Raw genomic sequence first — 19,903 nt, 5'->3', positions numbered from 1 at the left:
CGCTGATGTAGAGTAACATTATACTTATTGGTGTTGGAAATTGGGATTGATACGAATCCTGGGTTTTCTGTAGGAACTGTCATGAGACCCTCCTGAACACTGACACCTTCTGGCAGCACCGAGTCCTCCGAGGGAACAAAAAGAAGGTCCTCTCCTCTGAACTGAGTTCCAGTATTAACTTTAACATGGATGATGGTGATTTGTTCAGCTGCTAATTTGATTCGACTTCTCCCTGTGTGCACAAGACCCACATTAACCTGACTATCTGATGTCTGAATTAGTTTGACAATTGTCTGTGCAGTTTGGACAGTGACAGCAAAGGCTCCACACACATTTTGGATGACTTCCGGTTTCCTGTGTTTAAGTGTGTTGTCTCCTAGCACTTCCTCTATGACATTGTAGCCAATTATTGGTTGTTGTGCCACACTGGAGTCACTTGACACAAGTACTGGTACCAACAGGGGTTCTGCTGAGAGTGAATCTTTGCCCAGTCTAAATTCCACTTCCACCCAGCCCAGAAAAGGAATTTGTGTCTGATTTGCTGCAAGCCCAATAAGTGTATCCACCTCCAGTAGTTCATTCAGAGGTCTAACTCGCTGGTGTGGTAAGTGTAATTGTCTCCATTCTTCATTAATGAGACATGCCTGGGCACCAGTGTCCCATAATGCTTCTACTGGAGTGGCATCCATCCAACAATGAACAATGCATCTCTTACCTATGAGGTTCAGAAGTTTCTGTCTGCTCCGTGGATTCATGTAGTGAGCTGTTGGGGTAGCTGAAAGTTCTGTATGGGAGCCTGGTTTGTTTGTGGTGGGACTGAGTGTTTTGTGTGGGGCTACTGAGGGTCCCGGCCCAGCAGCCCTGTCCAGTTTCCCTGCTGTCCCCTGTTCTGACGGCAGCCTCTGGCAAGGTGTCCTCCTTGACCACACTTATAACAGTGAGTGCACATCTCCCCTGACTGTGCTTCTAGACAGGCTGGGCAACCTCTGGGTTTGCGGTAGCTGTGTGTGGTAGCTCTCTCTGTCTGATGTTTCTTAGTAATCTCCACTGTTTCCAACACCAGTTTCTTTAGTTCTAACATTTCAGCCTTCAGTCCTTCGATGAGTTTAGTTGTTCCTGCTTCCTGTTCTGTGTTTCGATTTTTCTTGGCCCCTCTCAGTACATCTTTGGTCATCACTGTGTCCCATATCTCACTTGTGGTTGCAGCTTCTTCCATGGAAGGAGGTTGAAACTCATGTATGCCTCCTTCAGCTCTCAGTTCATTTATTTTTGGGAACCTACTCACTGCACTTTTTCTCAGTTTTTTTTGTCTTTTTTGCTCTAAGTTTGCAGCTTCACTCACCCGCTCAATTAGGACCTCATCTGATACTGCAGGATTAGTCAGGTAAGGTTTTAGTTGGAATTTTACTGCATCGCTTAGCAGTCCTGTGTCTATGGAACGCAGAAATTTCCTTTGTATCAGTTCTGGGCTGAATTGTTCGCTTTCATCCTCTTCTTTTGATTTCCAGAGCATTTTTTCTTTCAGTTCTATAGCTCTAAATAAGAAATTCTGTGCAGATTCTTTTGGATCTTGTGAGATGTTCATCAGCTGATGAAGGAGGTCAGAGGAAGAGTCCACTTTAAAATGGCTTTTTAGGATAATTTTCAGAGTGGACAGTGTCAGTCCTCTTTTGATTTCCAGCATCTCTCTCAGGTGAAGCCCTGGGCTTATGGCCCGTATGACTGCTTCCAGGATCTCAGTCTCTGAATATCCTTTCCTCTGCCCAGATTCAATTTGGTTGATCAGGCTCGTATAGGACAATTTATCCCTCTGACCAGCTTCTCCAATCTGCCCACAAATCCGAAACTCCCGCCTGAGGGTCACTTCTGGTATGTGAGGTGATGGAGCACAGTGTGGTTCAGTCTCCTCCATATGCATTGTCATGCTCAGTTTCTTCTCTAAAACCCCAATTTCCTCCTCTATGCGCTGTCGGGCTTTGCTATGTTCTTCCTGGAATTCCTTATACTTGACTTTTAGTGAGTTTAATTCACCTTCGTCAGCTTGTGTCTGTTCTGGTGTTCTGGGCTCATCCGACGTCCAAGATTCCATGAAGGTGATTAAATTCTGGAGAAACCGTTGAAACGATTCAGGTTCTTCCTCATTTCCGATATCGTCCAGTGTGGTCTCTGCTAGTCTGATGAGGGAACGCCGAGTTTGGCCAGTAAACCCTCCTGGAGGTTCATCACTCTTGAGGTGTTTACAAACTAAAATTAGCTCTGACTTCTCTAGCATCAGCAGCGTTCTGCTCACTTCGTCTTGAAGCTGCTCCATCGGTAGTTTCTCCTCCGTCTTCGGTTCGTCTCGTTTGGATTAGTTACTTTTAGCTGAAACTCCTCCTGGCTGGCTCGCCAAAAATGTAACGGTGACAAACAATCAAAAGAGATATTGAGATTGAGTCCGCAACATTTTAATTTAATAATTGTTACAAAGTAACTCCGTTAGCGGTCTCGTTCCTAACAGCCGTTAGAAAAAAAAGCACACTCGCCAACGTTCCACAACCGTCGTTACCTAGCAACGGCGGAGTGATATTGACCCCCTCCGCAACCACGTCAACCTGCGACACCACTAGTAAATAACACACAACGAAACACAAAACAGTATTAATAAACACAAAACAGTATTAATTTACCTCGACTATTCCATCAAAATGGCCTGTATGCCACATACGCTGTGTTTTTCTTTCTTGTTAAAACTCTGACATGATAAACAAATGTTTTTTTTGTTTGTTTGTTTGGTTTTTTTGTATTTTTGCGGAGAATCGGTTGATGCGCTCTGATTGTGTATTAATGTGACTTTTACTACGAAACTTTATGGAGTTCCAGTTGTGTCCGGTAATAGCGGATTAAGTTCTATCTTGGTAAAATTATATTTCCAATTATTTACTATCATTTGTAATAAAGTGATGCCAACACCACGGATTCAACAGTGAGGAGTTTGTTCTAGTCATCTTAAAGATGGAAAGAGTCAATGTTGTGCTGATTCTGAGTAACTGAATGATTAACTGAATGACTTTTTATTCATTTCAGAGTTCAATCAGTAAGGTTATTCATTTTGTGATGGTCCTAGTCTAAGAAAGAAAGAAACAAAGATAGAAAGCAGCAAATGTACATGTTGGTTCTACCGGCTTCCCCTGAAAATATGGATAAATTAAGTCATTGTAGGGTTAAAGTAATTTGAAGAGGGAGAAGCGTATAAACAAGTCAAGTCAATGACGAGTCAATGACATGATGCATTCTGCATTTTTAACTCGGTTAACTTAACTTTTTGTTTTTTACTGACTTTAATACATTTAAATTGCTACGTTGTTTGATAAGTAGAATGGAAATGACTTTTTTTGTAAATGGTCTTGTAAATTAGCGTTTTAAAAATCAACTGAATTGAATTAAGAAATTTGACCATCGGATTGGACTGAAGAGAAATGATGAGCAATGTTTTATGGGTGGATGAAAGCAAAGATTGGTATTTTTGTAACATCAAAAGTTCATTTTTGAGGCAAAACTAAGAAATTTATAAAAATTTCAAATTGCATTTTCCTACATACCGTTGCCTGGTGTTTTAGCAGGTAAAGGTCATCCCTTGCAATAAAATGAAGCTGTTGTCTTAAATTTTATTTACAAAGATATAAGTCCTAATATTCTGTACAACATAATTCACAGGTTACAAATACTAAAAAAGTCAAGCATCAGAATCACTAAAAACTCATGACAAAAAAAAACTTGTGACAACAACCTTGCTCCTGAATTTGGGTCAGGAAAATAAAGCTAGAGAAGCAAACTCTTTCACAATTTAGATTTACAGATTCACAGGAAAAGCTACGTTTTCTACAACAACTATATAGTATATATATATATATATAAAAGTTAAATTTGAGTAGGCCTGTTTACTGTCTGTCACATATTCTTAAGAAGTACGTGTACAAATGAGGAACATTTACTGAAATGTATCACACTAGCAAGTGTTACAGAAAAAAAATCTATTACAGTTTAAAATTGAAGTGATGGAGGAAATCACAAACTCATAGTCAACACTGACTAATTGTGCTACCATAAATAATGCAGTAAAATAGTTAAACTGGAGGTTTTCTTTAGGGACTTTTGTTTCTATTTGTCTTTATATACACACACACACACGAATGGCTTGGTGAGCAGCACTGTCATGGGGCCTCCTCCAAAAAGTCACGAGAATGAATCCTGTGCTGGCCTTTACACCATATCAATCAACCCCCGATAGAGACCCAATTGAGATGATCGGAAATATAGAGAGCCATACGTGTCACGCATGATGACCGGAAGTCATGAGGGTCTTCCTGATGGCTGTGCGGGGGGGCTGTCCCACTTCAGGCAGTATATCAGAAAGACCTTCCGTTTAAAAAAACGGATGTAGTTACAACATCCAAATCTATTTGAATATACTATATTGTATGTTACTATTGATTTTCTAACACCGAACCCCTTGTCTCTGCTTCTATCGGCTAATTCAAACTCATAGAGGTCAGAAGGAGTTCACCTTAAACACTGTATGGCATTGAGACATCCTGAGGGACATGTTCAAAGTTCAACCCTCTCCCTGTCCAGTATTCTGTCCGGACACACGCACAAACTCCAACGGCTTGGTGAGCAAAACCGGAGTTAATTACAACATTCTATCTAAATATATTATATTGTATATTATTCTTGATTATTTAACACTTATTGCTTTTTTTATACTTTAATTGTATTACTCATAAAACTCGGAGCCTGTCTCTGTTTCTATTGGTTGAATTGAAATTAGCGGGAATATAATGCGTGTTGAGCATGCTGAGGTCATGAGACATGGGGGGTGGGGGGTCATGTGATCGGATGGGGGGAGGGTTAGTCAATCAATTAGTCACGGGTCATTAATCACTCATTAATCAAACTCCGATTAAAATTTGACAGAAGGTGTCCTACATCGTCTCTCTGTCTTTCAGAAGAGTCTTTCTGAAATAAATCAATACGGTCTAGATTGGACTGTGACTGGTGGATACATAAAAGAAAATAAGACACAAGAAATCTTAAATAGCCCTCGCAGCTCAGCACCGCTCCGGCTTCATGGCGATCGCGGGAACTCCAGCAACGCCGTCCGCTCGCCACCGTAGTGTTCTTGCGCAGTTCCCGCACCTGTCCGCTGGGCGATATGCATTGATGGTTCGGCAGAAATCCCTGATGACACACAAAAAATCTGGTGCAGATCAGCTGCTGGAGCAAGGAGATATAGCTGATGGAATAACGTAGAGAGCCCAGTGGAGTCAAATTACAATTTAATGCTATTGGGCTCTTTAGAGGTTCACAAAAGTCAATTATAAAACGTTTGGTGCAAATCCAATGATGCATGTATGAGTTAGAGATGGCCGTATACGTACGGCGATGGATTGAAATTCGCCATTCGGCCACGGCGACACTGTTCAGCTGGCAGCCAGCACTGACAGAATTCATCATGATGTCATTTTATGTCACGTGACTACAGTATGTTGTCTTGGTTGGGTGAACAAGATCCTGCCTAAGAACAGTAGATGTATCAGTAGCACACAGCTGGTGGATGTTTTGTGTACTATGGAGCAGAAAGCTGATGTCATTGTTTCTCCCTACATCCAGTGGCGCAGGTTGCTACAATAGATAGTAGCCACACAGGCACACCAGCTAGAAGGAAACAAACGCACCCAGTAAAACACTTTCATTTTATTGGCTGAGAGGTTGCCAGGCGACTGTACCAAAAGGCAACTGCCTTTTGGTACAGTACAGTTGCCAAGGGAGCAGACAGTCCGAGCAGAGATTAAGTCTGAGCCCGAGGGGAAGTTTTGAATACAAGCTTTATAAATTTGGAGAAGAAAGACATGAAGTCCTGCTTTCAAAATGAAAATGTAAGCAAAATTATTTAAACGTTTTGAGAACAAAAGACATGAAATCCTTTTTTCAGACTGAAAATGTGTACTTTTGGATTATGGCAGAAAAATTCCACCAAGCAAGCTATTCTGCTCTCCTTGTGTGTTTACTAGCACAATTTAGCAGTAAGCCTAACTCCAATAGAATGAATACTTGAGTCAGGATGCAGCTTCTTTACTTCACTTTATTTGGTGACCCAAGTACTCGTGTGACATGGAGTAAACTGTAACACATAAATAACATACCTACATTTATTATCACTAGAAAAAAGTTAAAACAAAGAACACATTCTTAACAAATAAGATATTAAATAAAATTTACTATTGACTATTAAATGAAAACTTATAAACGGTGATGTCGATGGCATAAACTGACTGCGATAGACCCACCTCCTTATGTGAGACCGATTAAAAAAACTAAAGGAAATGGCTGACTTCCTGTCCCACTCCTAACATGACCTACAAAATAAAAGACTTCATACACTGACACAAAATCAATCCTATGAACCTATTTTACAGGTTACAGGTTAATTTGTTTTACAATAAATTAAAGGGCAGAACACGAGCAGAGAGCATTGCAAGAGAAGATTTGCTCCGAGCAGAGACTAAGTCCGAGCGTGAGAAGTTTTGAGTACAATCATTACAAGTTTTGAGAAGAAATATATGAAGTCCTGCTTCCAAAATAAAAATGGAACCAAAAGTATTAAATGTTTTGAGAACAAAAGACATTAAATCGTGCTTTCAGACTGAAAATCTATGCTCTTGGATGATATAAATACACCCTTTGTCAATTCAAATATTTTATGTTTTCACACCCCATGAAAGATTTTCCTAGATTTAATGGTGAGGTAAAGACTTCAGCTGAACAGTAATGTCTAATAGTACGCAACTGTTCAGCTCCATCAGGTTGGATGTTAGACATCAATTAAGTCATTTTTCTCCAGAGATGTCCAGTCAGATCAGTTGGAATCAGAACTCTAACTTTGCCATACCAGGACACTCAGAGTGGTTCTGAAGTTACACCTGAGACCTTAGCCATGTGCTTTGGTTTTATTGTCTTGCTGAAAATTTAACCACTACCCCAGTCTGAGATCAAGTGCTCATTCTAGATCACACCTTCATCCTGGATGTCTGTGTACATTGCTGCATTCATCCTTTCCTCTGTCCTGATTGGTCTGGCAGTTCCTGCTGCTGCAAGACATCCCCGTTGCCACGTGCAGCTTTCATCTGGCCACTCTATAATACAAGCAGGCCGGGCGGCAATTATGCATCTCGATTTGATACAGTAGGAGCCCTTTCTTGGTGTATCTGTGCCCCCTTACAGCACATTTTCCCCCACACTTTTTTCAGCCGTTACATTGTTGTAACGGTTGTAAATAAGACATTGCCCACCCCCACGAAATTCCTCTAGAGCCGGTTCTGCATACAGGCCTGACTGGTGGATTGCTGCAGATATGGGTGTCCTGCTGGAAGGTTGTCCTCGCTCACAATTGAGATCAGGACCTTTTGATGGCCATGCCAAAATATCAACTTTGCTCTCTTAAGTCACTTTGTAATGACTTTGGTTGTACTTAGGTTTATTCACCATTTGTAAAGCCAAAAAATCTTGGCAGAATTTTGTTTTGATTAGCATTGCAACCTTGTGGCCAATCACATGTATTTATGCATGTGATTGTGTGTATCTGCAAAATGCTTTGTTTATATTTCTTTGTGTACGTGGCATAATAATTTCATCTTTGCTTAGTAGCCTTTCAGCCCATTTAGGTACGCAACATTTTTCCCTGTGGATAATGACTGTCTTTCTAGATTCAGCAGCATCTTCACTGCTGAATCTAGAAAGTGAAGATTCGCTTTCACAAAGAAGTCAAAGATCTTCACAAAATCTTTGACTTTTGTTCTGGGGTCATCTTACAACATTTCAGACTTTGATCTCTGGAACACAGAACTCCTCTCTATGATGATGTGTTATTCTGCATCGTGTCTATACTTGTGTAATTGTTTGAATAGATTGATAAGGCACCTTCAAGCTGCCAAACTGTTGGTGTGACATTTACTATTTTATCTACAGTTTTCACTGTAGAAAACTGTAGATGTTTTTTATTAACCATTGGCATCCATGGCATCCATCTCCTTGTTCCCAAGGATGTACCAGACTTGTGCACCATTCTCTTCCTTGGCTGATTTTTTTTGACTTTTCCATCAAGTCAAATCAGATTAACTCACATGTATGGGTTAACCTATCAAAAATTTCCAAAGCCATGACATCATCATTTGGGCTTTCCCCTCATTGTTTGAGTCATTTTGCATATAAACTTTGATTTTGCCTGGAGTAATGGCATTTTAGCAAAAGCACTAATTTTGGTCATTCTAACTGGAGAAGTTTTGTCTGATTTAGCTTTAGACAATGAGAACAAATGATGGATATGCCTTTTTGTTAACTTGTGGTGTATCATATTGGTTCCAACGCAGATATTCTGATTTTAAAATCTGAATATCTTGATTTTAAAATTATTCAAAGGGGAAAAAGTCTGTCCTCCACATTTTCTCCAGTCCCAATCCCAGAATTTTCAGATATTAAGATGTTATTCAATATTCTCTTTCGTCCTGGCAGTCCGTTTGTCAGGTAAACAGACCAAAAAGAGATTGATGAGCTTTGTTAGATACAGAAGTATATTGTCCATGCAGGCAGTTCATGGGAGTGGGATATGATGGGAGGGGAGGAGGAACAGAGGGAGGGATCAGAAAGATTCGGAGAAAAAGTGTGAAAGGAACAAGAGAGCTCCAGCAACCGGCGGTCGACGGAAAAAGAGCTAGAAAGAGGGAAACGACCCGGACCGTGAGGATTTTTATTGCTGACCCTCGAGCCACTGGGCGCGCGCCTCCTGCCTTGTGTACGTGATCTCGTGGATTAAATGAGTTTGAACTCGCGATGAGGAGTGAGCCCATTCTATTCGCTTGCAGCAGGGGTGAGTAGCCGCCTTTTGAGTCTCTAAATACAGGAAAACGCTTTATTTTCACTTTTCGGTGTCACTGTCGGCCATTTTTTATCTTCTGGGCTGATATTACTGCGGCTTCATCCAGTTAGACCGTCTCCTAAGAGAAAGAAAAGTTACTTTTGCAACTGGCCTCGGGCTGCCACACGCACGCGCTCACGTTAAGAGGGCGTCGTATTGGTAAAAGGTGTGCGGGTTCAGCTGGCTGGGGGAGTTTGAGTGGAAGGGGGAGAAACAGCTGGCTCCTCCTTAAGGTCTGGGCCAGAATGATCTCAGTCTGGTTTGGGTAAGATGCCGCAGCTTTGTCTTTCCTGTCTGTCACCTACACAGAAAAGTGTAAAGTGTTGATACTGTTGCCTTCCACATTAGGTTTCAGCATCATAAGTTTCTCATCATATTTCTTCAGTGCTTCACTTTTATGTGCCCCAGATATCACTAAAAAAGTTCACAGAATCACTGCTGAAGCACAACAGAAGCATTCATTTTCATTTTCACACTTGGTGAAACAAAACAAATATACTTTGATGTAAAGAGGAAGAATAAAGGTTTGTTTTAATGTGCGTTGGTAATGTAATGTGAAAGATTAGTAAAGCTGCTAATATAAAATTAGCTTGAACAAACCAGTTCAACAGCCAAACATTTATGCTAGGGTGTTTGTGTGAAACTGAGTTTTAACTTTAAATGAGTTGATTCTCATGGTTGGCTCTGTATATTTCTGAGGTATTTTTGGCTTCAAAGCACCGTGTTTGATAACGTTTGATGGCAATAATTAAAACTTCTCAATGTTTGACCTTGTCTAGCAAAATGTTTTTATGTCAGGCTACATAGCTGCTACATCAATGAGCTGCTCTCTGCTGTAGTTGGGGATATGTTGTTTACTGCTGATAATTTATGCATCTAAAACAAACATTATTTTTACATCAACTTCTAAGTTATGTGAAACTTTAGTTAAAATCATTTAAAGGTACAGAATCAGTCCACATTCTCAGGGGAGAAAGACTCACCTGGAATAAATTAAATGTTTAGCTATTGGAGTAACGCTTAAGAGAAATTAATTTAATCAAAGAATGTCATGAATATGTGTGTAGGGCTGCACGATTGCAGTTTTCTGGCTGATCGCCAGTTACCGATCTCTAAAAAGCCTGACCTACTGATTTTGATTTTGGCTGATATAATTTTTTTTTGTTTGAAATGTCACTAAATATAGCAAGAAAGTCACTGAGTTGGCAACAGTGGGTAAATATTGTTAACTGTAAACATGCAGACTTGACCTGGTGGGCCAGTCTGTCAGTCAAACCTCTCACTGCAGAGCAGAAGAGGACAGAGACTGATTTTTAACCCTTTGCTGACGAAGATAAAATTAGGGGATAAGATCAGCTTCACATGTAAGTATCAGCCGATAATGATCCCCCAAAATTAAGGAAATCGGCGCAGAGAAATCAACTGGTCGATAAATCAGTTGGCCAATAAATGTATCCTATTATACATGTATATAATGTAAACAGCACTGCCAGAGATGTAATAAGTTTATAGTAGGTGTGTGAATGACCTAATGATTAGGCTGCTGATTGCAGCCAGTCCACATTGTTAGCAGAACTAGAGGGCCCCAAAACCAAATTTGCTTTGGGCCCCATGGAGGCTTGGGCCGGCCCTGTTTGACCGCCTCTGTAACAGTTTTTTTTCTTTTCTCCAAGGATTGTATTTAGCTTCATCCATCTTAAACTGGCCTCAATTTTCCTGCTGATTTCACAGTAACATGTCCAGGATGACTCCATCAGTTGTTGACAAGCACTTCTAATTCACCTGATTTGCTTTTGCCGCTCTTCTTTATATTTATGCCTGCTGAATGGTTAGAAAGCTAGGCAAAGAGATGTTGGAGTCTGTGTAAGGGAATTTTTTAACTTCTTCCTCCATGAAACCTCCTTTTTAATTTGTTTGGAATTTGGGGTTACAGTTCAGGTATTGCTGGACAATAAATCAATAACAAATCAGATTTTTTTTGTCGTTCACATTTCCAAATGTGATCTCCAGTTTGAACTGTAAGCAAACCTAAAAGTGTCCAGCATGCACAGTAGAGGGCGCTGTTACATCACATGTAGAGCACATACTCATTGTTTGCGGAAGTAAACATGGATGCCAATGGTGGAGAACATTTTGCGATTTTAAAATTGTTGTCCAATAGGAGCCAGCACATTAATAACTTAATCCGCATTATCACCCGCCATGGTTGTTGTTTTTGTTCCTCCTTAAAGAAGAGCCAGCTGTATAGTGACGTTTGTCGAGTATCAATGACGTTCAGGTCGTGTAAATGCGACCTGGCCGTGCAGACACAGGTCACATTTTAAAAGATCAGAAAAGTGTCAGATTTAGGACCAAATATCTAAGCTGCACTCTTTGGTTACCTGGCAACAATCTGTTTAGTAACTTGCACAGCAGCAGTTTTAGGTTTTGCCACTGTGTGTCATAAGTGGTTAATAAAAAACATCTACAGTTTTCTACAGTGAAAACTGTAGATAAAATAGTAAATGTCACACCAACAGTTTGGCAGTATTGCAGATATTTAAAACCAAAACTAATCAATTATCTATCAACAATTTCAGGCATTATTTGACCTCTTGAGATGCTAATCAGCTGCTTGCTGTTGCAAAAACAATTCACATGGTTCCCACGGTTACACATAATAATTATCCAAAATTTAAAACAATAATTGCTATCAGGATGAAAGGGTTGAATGGAAATGTGCACCCCATTTTCAGATCATTACTGTAAAGAACGCTGCATACCATTCTCTCTAGTAGCATAGCACAGCTCTGTCCCACATTCCAGGTGGGCTATTTGTTCCGCTAGCCCCACTTTGTTCCCAAAAGCTACCCAATATGATCCAATTAAATTTTAATTACAGATGTGTGACCCATCAAATGTGAAATCTGGTTGTCACAACCCGCTTGCTGCACAAAGCTGCTTGCATTGTTTTGCGCTCTCCCTCTGCCCCTCCCGTCCTGCCACACTTTCAGACATGCCCCCGATCATGGCTACTCTTCCTGTGAACTCACCTGATTGGTCCACTGTTCAAGGGGGTTCACTTTCTCTTTTGAAAGATGGTAGTTTCCCTCCGTACCTTGACATAGCAACAACCACCGCATCATTCTGCCAATCATGCGTCCCTTGCTGGAACTATTAAAATAATTCAGAGGCTGTATAGTGCCACGTCTGTTCCAAATTACATCACTGTCATGGTAGTGGCTGCAATCACCACGGACAGATAAAAAACAAACTAAAAGCAAAAAATACGTCAACTCCTGTGCGGCAGCCTCTCCGACATCGCAAGCCAGAAGTCATAGGAAGGGTGTGATGCCACCTAGTTAAAATTTATGCGCAGGTTCTAGAATTAAACGTTTAATATTACTAAAAACTATTCAGTTATGCTCTGTAATGATATTAAAAATCTCCATTTGTCCAATGCAGATGTTAGAAAAAAGAATGAATTCCTGGTTCTGATTTGTGAGACATGACCTGTAAGTCTCTTTGTTTCTTTTTATGTTTGTAATTGTGAACATTTTAATAGTATATGGGGCTTATATGTATATGTTTTATCCATAGCTCTTGCCCTGATTGAAAACAGGAATAGAATTACAAACACTTTTATTTTGTGGAGAAGGGATTTGTGTTTATTTTGCTTATAGTCATTTAAAATACAAACTGAAGAAAATGAAATTACGTCAAGGATTTTTTTGTTTTTCTGTGTAGAGAAAGAAAAATATACTTTTTGTTATTCATTGTACTAGAGGGTCAATACCCTGTAAGTATATTGTCCTTGTGTGACCATTTATAAATAAATACAAAAGTAACTTTAAAAATCCTAGTTGTAGGGATAATCAGATTAATGTGATTTTATGTTACAAAGGCCAGCCATTTGCAGAGACTGTAGTAGGTCTCTAGTATTGGCTTGATGACCTAGAATCTTTCCAAAATTATTGATCAGAGAATAATTTTTAGTCAGCCTTTCATTTCTCTCATACGGAAGCAGGTCAAAGTTCAGTCAGAGAAACCACTTTCCCCCAGCAGAAGGTACAACCTCAAAGCAGGAGCTTCTCTACAGTCTCCATCATCCTCTTCTCTACAATTATCTTTTAAAGAGATACCACAAGGAGTATCATCACTCTGCCCAAGTCTGCCTTTAGCTTACTTGTGAACAAGTCCCCTGTCACCTAAGGATTGCCCCTAATATAATCTGAAAGTGTTTGCCAGTGCTGGCCTATCTCTATATATCTCCAGGCCTTTCTTCTTCCCCTCTTTACTTCACATCAGGATTTTACAGATGCATATTTGTGGTCTGAAAAACATCTGCTCCTATGGTAAACCACCTGCTCTGTTTGATAGCAATCAGTTCCCTCTCTATAATGTTTGCTTGGCATGCCCAAGCCCAAAAACTACAAAATGAGAGGCGAAATTAAGGAGGGGATAACAAACCTCATAATTACAGTCGCGAGGAAGAGGGCAAGAGCTATATAGCATGCCTTTCATCGTAAACTAATGCTGCAGCATCTCCCAGATCTGCTCATAACTCTCTCCTCTCACTTGATGCTCATCGAAGTTCAAACGTTGAAACATTTTATGTTACAGCACTTTCACCAGCAAGTCAGATCAATTGTAAAACTTCTCAGTTCAAAGACTCAGGGCTTTCTCTTTCTCCTAAAGTTTTGAAGTTCTTCTAGCTTTGTATAAAACTCTTGATTATAAATACGAGCTAACGCAGCTGTATGTACTCATACATGCAAAAAAATGTCATAATTACAAGATTCTGATTTTCCAATTATGAGAATAGATCTTGTAATTACAAGGTCCTGATCTTGGATGTGTGATTATGGCACAAAATTCATATCACAATATACATTGTGATAGGTGGCGGTAACGATATATATCACAATATGTTTCGGTATAAAACTTACAATAGAAACAATTTATGTGTATGCAATGTTTGGTTTTATGGTTTTATTTTCCTTAAAATGAGATTGTTTTAAGGGAGACTTGGTAAGCAGCAACATAATCTCGATGGTGACTACCTGGTTAAATCAAAGTTAAATAAATGGAATAACTGAAAAATACATCTACATAGAAACTAGGGACGCTTCAATAAGGTTTTTTGCTGTCGATTCCGATCCCAATCACCCATGAGGGCTGATCACTGCAAATCATCTGGAATGGCTGTTAATTTTTTGCTTCAGGTATAAATGCTACTATATGATCTGGCAAAGTGGAAGAATGACCAGGCAATAAATTCACCTAATTTAGACATAAAACACGCAAAATACTTGCAGTTACAATACAGCAAGTATTTAGTCAAAACGACAACTGAAAAGCCTACAATCAGTAAAATAATATTAACAGTAAGATTCTCAACAGCCTAAATTATATACGAGTCAAATAAATCTTGCAACACTGTTTATATCAAATAATGTCAAGTAAAAAAGGAAACATCCATTCAAAGTCAAATGCAGGTTGCATCAAAATGAACAATACTGAGTTAAATCAAAACTTCCTGAGAGCACGGCTAGCTGATTAATGCTGGTTCTGATTGGCTGTTTCTGACTGAGCTGAGTAATTCTGCAAAACACAGAGAGGAGACAGAGGAGATCGATTATTTTTTCAGAGATTATCTATCTTATGTTCAACATAGCAAAAGTATGGAATCCTGTTTCCGCGAGTCTGGTAAAAACAAAATAATAATTATGTCAAAATAATGAGATGGTATCTCACAATTTTGAGATAGTACCGCACCGCCCAGTGCACATGTGTTTCGGGAAAGTTGTCAGATTTTTTGATTATGCATTGGTTATGCAAACCAATTGTTTCAGCAGCTGTCTGAGTGGCTGGTCTCAGACGATCTTGGAGGTGAACCTGCAGGATGTGGAGGTCCTGGGCTGGTGTGGTTACACGTGGTCTGCGGTTGTGAGGCCGGTTGGATGTACTGCCATATTCTCTGAAACGCCTTTGGAGACGGCTTATGGTGGAGAAATGAACATTCAATGCACGAGCAACAGATCTGGTTGACATTCCTGCTGTCAGCATGCCAATTGCACGCTCCCTCAATGCTTGCGACATCTGTGGCATTTTGCTGTGAGACAAAACTGTGCATTTCAGAGTGGCCTTTTATTGTGGGCAGTATAAGGTACACCTGTGCACTAATCATGATGTCAGATCAGCATCTTGATGTGGCACACCTGTGAGGTGGGATGGATTATCTCAGCAAAGCAGAAGTGCTCACTATCAAACATTTAGACAGATTTGTGGACAACATTTGAAAGAAATGGTAATATCGTTTATCTGGAATGAATTTTAGATCTTTGAGTCCATCTCATGAAAAATGGGAGCAAAAACAAAAGTGTTGCGTTTATATTTTTGTTGAGTGTAGTTCAGTCTTTCATGGCTGGTCCCAAGTTTCCATTGATCCATTTTCCTATCTCACCAGGGGTACTGGTGCCTATCTCCAGCGGTCAACGGGCGAGAGGTGGGGTCACCCTGGTCACCCAACCCATTGCAGGGCAACACACAGACAGGACAAACAATCAAACAATCACAGGACAAACCTAAGGAGAATTTAGAGAGAGCATGCAAACTCCATGCTGAAAGACCTCAGGCCGGCAAATGAACCCAGGACCTTCCTTGCTGCAAGGCAACAGCGCCACCAACTGTGTCACTGGATTTAGGTTGTAGTACATGATTTTAAGAGAAACTATACAGTTAAATTAAACATAGTATTTGAACATTTCTATGAAAAGTTTTCTTTTCAGGCAAATTTCAAAGAACAAGTAATTTCATATCTTCTCGGTAAAAAGATTTGAAAAAGTTATCCTTTGCTTTTTGAAATGGAGTTAGGAAGGGACAACCTAACATCCATGGCAATGAAATGCTGATTCCAACTGCTTCTTTCCACAGAGGTTCATAGGGCATTTTGGCCCTCAACAATTTGGAGTTCTGGCTTAGACTTTTTATTTTCTGTGTATGAAGGCCACTAATGCAAGCAAACTGAGTACAGACCCATACTGATTTACAGTAGTGCCATGGCTTTGTGACAGAGTCTGTACCATGTGATGGTTTGTAATTAGAATTTTTGGAAAGATTTTCCCAAGGGAAAATCCCAGAACTTTACTCGGTGAGTGAAACCAAAGGCATACCCTTGCTGATATTTGATGCTGTACCTCTCTGCCCCTCAAACAGATCTCTGTATTCAGATCTCAACCTGAACAGATGCCAAGCACCGAGACTGAACACATCCCAAAATTGTTAAAGGCACTGTTTGGCTCACTGGGAAGGCATGTGTGCTAGCAGCTGTATTCTGGGAAGAAGGAGCAATAATCTCCTCCCTCTAACCTGGTCAGGCATTTCCAAAACAACGGAGCTGCAGCAGCTCAAGTTTCCAGCAAGACCCAAAAATGACCCCACACATACACGTATGCACACACACATGCAGATGGTGGTGCCTAAGCCAGGAGAAACAACACCTTTTTCTGCTGAGCTGTGGGAAGTTTGAATACCTGGCAGGGAAACGCTTTTCCTGACTTGCCCAGGTGTTGTAGGCTGTATGGAGTAATTGCTGTGTTTGGAATATGCTTCTGATGTTCTTCAAGCGGGCATGGTGTTGACACTGTAAATGAGTCCAGATGGAGAAGGATACTTGGAAATATCTGGACCATTTAGGGCTTACTTTTAGAGGATGTTTCTACTTACACCGATAAAAATATTCTGCTCCTTAAGAATTTATTTATTTATTTATTTTTTTTTTTTACAAATACTAGCATTATTTTGTTAATCTACATACATTAAAAACATGGTGTCATCAGAGCATATTTTTCTCTTCGGTTTGCAGGTTTGCTTGAGCAGAAATGTCTGGGGATGTTCTGAACGTTAACCTTTATCTTAATTTAACATATTTTTTTAAGTACTAGGAGCAGAATATTTTGATCAGTGTACTTCAAATCTTTGCTGGTATGTGGGTGTTTGGGAACTCTGATGGCTTATGGGTAGTATTTGATGTTTTGAAATACTGAATGAAACACAGTAAAGACAAGGTTGTTTTTTGTTGCATGTATAAACTTTAAAAATAGGCTCTTGGTACTTAAACAATTTATTTTCAGAAAAATGAATGCTGTGGCTTGTTTCTTGAACAAATATTTTTGACCTCAATACTAAATATATTTGTGTAAAGGTACTAATTTAAATTTTCATTGTTGATTTCACAAACTTAGTTAGGTTAACTTTACTTCACCACATATTCATTTTTCTCAGTGTAGGTTACAGTGAAAAAGAGAAGGAATTAAAGTACAGGAAGTGTTGCAAAAAGCTGAAATGAATTTCTTTGAAACGAAGAAGCTGATGGATATTAGTTTTCCTCTGTAATTTTTTTTTTTGCTAGCAGAATTTTCTTATTTTTGACCCCAGGCCTTATTTGAGGGTGGTCCCATTGCATGCCACTTTGTTGTTCATAGTTGTCTGTGAAGAGCTAGCTTAGTGTTGTTAATGATACACAGACACACATGCACACATATTGGTGTAGCATTCCAACCATCCATTTGGAGTTTTGCTCTAGTTGAAAGAAGCTGTGAGGCAGTAAATGGTCTCTGCATGGTGAAAACAGTATCTTGTGAACATGACCCAGGTGCATCAGAATCAACTTTATTAGCTAGTATTTTGTGTACAAACAAAGGAATTTGACTTTTGTTTCAAGTGCTCACAATGTACGGTCTTTAAATATATAAATTTCAGAGGAAAAACAACAAAATATATAGCGCCAACCAGAAGGTGAATGTCTAAACAGTTTGGGTGCATGATGTGAGGGATCTGCAGAGATGTTAGCTGCCCATTCTTGACACTTGATCTGTACAGGTCTTGGCTAGAGGCTCATTATCTCTCTTGGTCTCAATCAGAATAATTGCTTTCCAAATGTTGTAAAGATGTGTCGTGCAATTGTTATGACTTTCTTTCGGGACTCTAGGACTAGATTACTGGCCAAGTAATCCAGGATTTTCCCAGGTGTATTATAAGCCTGGCGGCCTGACATGCTTTACTAGCCCCCCCACCAGGCTAAGCGTTGATTTTTTATGTTATTAGGAAAATAATAATAATAATAATAATAAAGATAATGATAATAATAACAATAAATGAGAAAAAAACGCTCAATTTTTTTTTTTTTTAGATGGATTGCAAGCGACTCTGTTGCTCTGAGTGTTTCACTGGTGGAACAGATTTATTCCTAAAAAATAAGTTTAGGAATAAACCTACTTCTAGATTTATTCCTAAACCTAGGAACAGGTTTAGGAATAAAGCCTGCCTCAAAGCTTTGTTAATTTATGTTTTATTATTCATCGCACCGTGTTCTGGCCAGAACATTATTTGCGTTGCAGTGGAGCTCTGACTTCCGTTTCTGAGTTGTTGACGAAAGTTAAGTATTAGCAGCATAACGTCCAATTTTCAAGTTCGGCCCGTGGGGATTTCATTGATTGATGACGATGCCCAGGTTTTCATCGTTTTTGGGGGACCAGTAGGCATCCTTAAAATATCTGGTGCAATGCCTGGAGTACGGCAGGCTTTCTCCTCCAGGAAGAACGCTGCAGGAGTATTTATACAGGTGAGCGGATAGACTGAACATGGTTGGCGAGTAGCTGATGCTTATAGTGTAAGTGTAGCTTTATGGATGAACTGCACAGTAAATTTCATATCATCCCGGTCAGAACAAACAGGTGGCGAAGATCATTGTGGAGGTACATGGCTGGTAGATGAGTTTCTGAGAGTGACAAACGAAGGTGCTGTAAATATCCCGTATTGCTCCTCCCATTCTTACGTTCGTCCCCTGGTCTACTGTTCGTCTTTCCCCCCCTGACTTACATTTGGCTGTCCCCTGGTCTATTTCCTCCCCTCCACCCCCCATCTTACGTTTGTTCGTTCGCCTGCCCTCCCACTTCAAGCCCCCAACTCCAGGCGACATTTCCCGTATTCTCAAACCCAAAGCTTGACAGGTACGGGGCAAGGTGAGAATTCATCTATTAAACTGACTGAAGATGAATACATAAACTAAAAGCTGGAGGCATTTTTATAAGCGTATTTGTGAGCCTGCCTCTTTATTATTAAATTGAATATAATTTCAGATCTTTGTATAACATAATACATCATCGATGATGTATTTATGAAGTTCAGCCAACTCAGTTTATTAATTCTTTTTTTTAACTGAATTCATTAAGTGTGTTTAAAATTACACATTCAAGTCAGTCTTACTCAAATCATTTAGTTTACTTCAAATGAAGAAGGAAACTACTAAATGGGTTTATTTACCAGGGTTTTTTGGCTCAGGCGGCCTTTTTTTAAGAGTAGTTAGACAGGAAAGTGGGTAATATTTGAGACAATTAAGTTCAGTGCTGTGCTCGTGTTTTACGTCTGATGTCATGACAGAAGCTTCACTAGGGACAGATCCTGTACCTGCTGTGGTAACATAAGGGTAGAGTACAGTACAACCCCCATGAGAAATTACAGCCTGATAATCTTTGCTACCTGTCTTTCCCCTCTTAATTATTAAGTTAAACCAAATTAATAAATTACATTGGACCGACTTAATTTATTAAGATGAGCCTTAAATAAATTTACTTAATTTATTTAATAAATTAAGTTACTTAATTTATTTAATAAATTAAATATTAATAAATTAAGTATAATAAATTAATTTACTTCATTTATTTAATAAATGAAGTAAATTTATTAAATAAATAAATTTAATAAAATAAATACATTTTGTGAGATAAACTTGCTTGAATTGAAGCAATTCAAGTAAGTTGTTTCTACTACATTTATTTTTCAATGTACAGGACTTTTGAAAAACTAAAATAACATGTTAAAACATACATTTAAAACAATTTAAATTCTAACTGTATTTTAAATACAATGTGAATGATAATGTACTTTTGAATATTTTAGTTGTTTAGT

At 39.3% G+C, this 19,903-nt stretch overlaps 1 protein-coding gene across 2 annotated transcripts in view; it reads left to right on the top strand.

The window, feature by feature from the left end:
- afap1 (actin filament associated protein 1) overlaps nucleotides 1-19,903 on the top strand; it is a 124,981-nt gene that overhangs the window by 20,648 nt on the left and 84,430 nt on the right. Inside the window, exon 1 of one of the 2 annotated variants that reach the window (XM_023346295.1) lies at nucleotides 8,699-8,905. The exons of the other annotated variant lie outside the window; for it this stretch is intronic. Coding sequence (XP_023202063.1) covers nucleotides 8,869-8,905 — 37 coding nt within the window. The 5' untranslated portion in view covers nucleotides 8,699-8,868. Of the gene's footprint in view, nucleotides 1-8,698; nucleotides 8,906-19,903 lie in introns of those variants that run through there. 2 annotated transcript variants of the gene reach the window in all.

The sequence above is a fragment of the Xiphophorus maculatus genome, chromosome 14 (assembly GCF_002775205.1).
Source record: "Xiphophorus maculatus strain JP 163 A chromosome 14, X_maculatus-5.0-male, whole genome shotgun sequence".
NCBI lineage: Eukaryota > Metazoa > Chordata > Actinopteri > Cyprinodontiformes > Poeciliidae > Xiphophorus > Xiphophorus maculatus.
The sequence above is the reverse complement of the archived record's forward strand: the minus strand, read 5'-3'. Positions and strand labels throughout refer to the sequence as shown.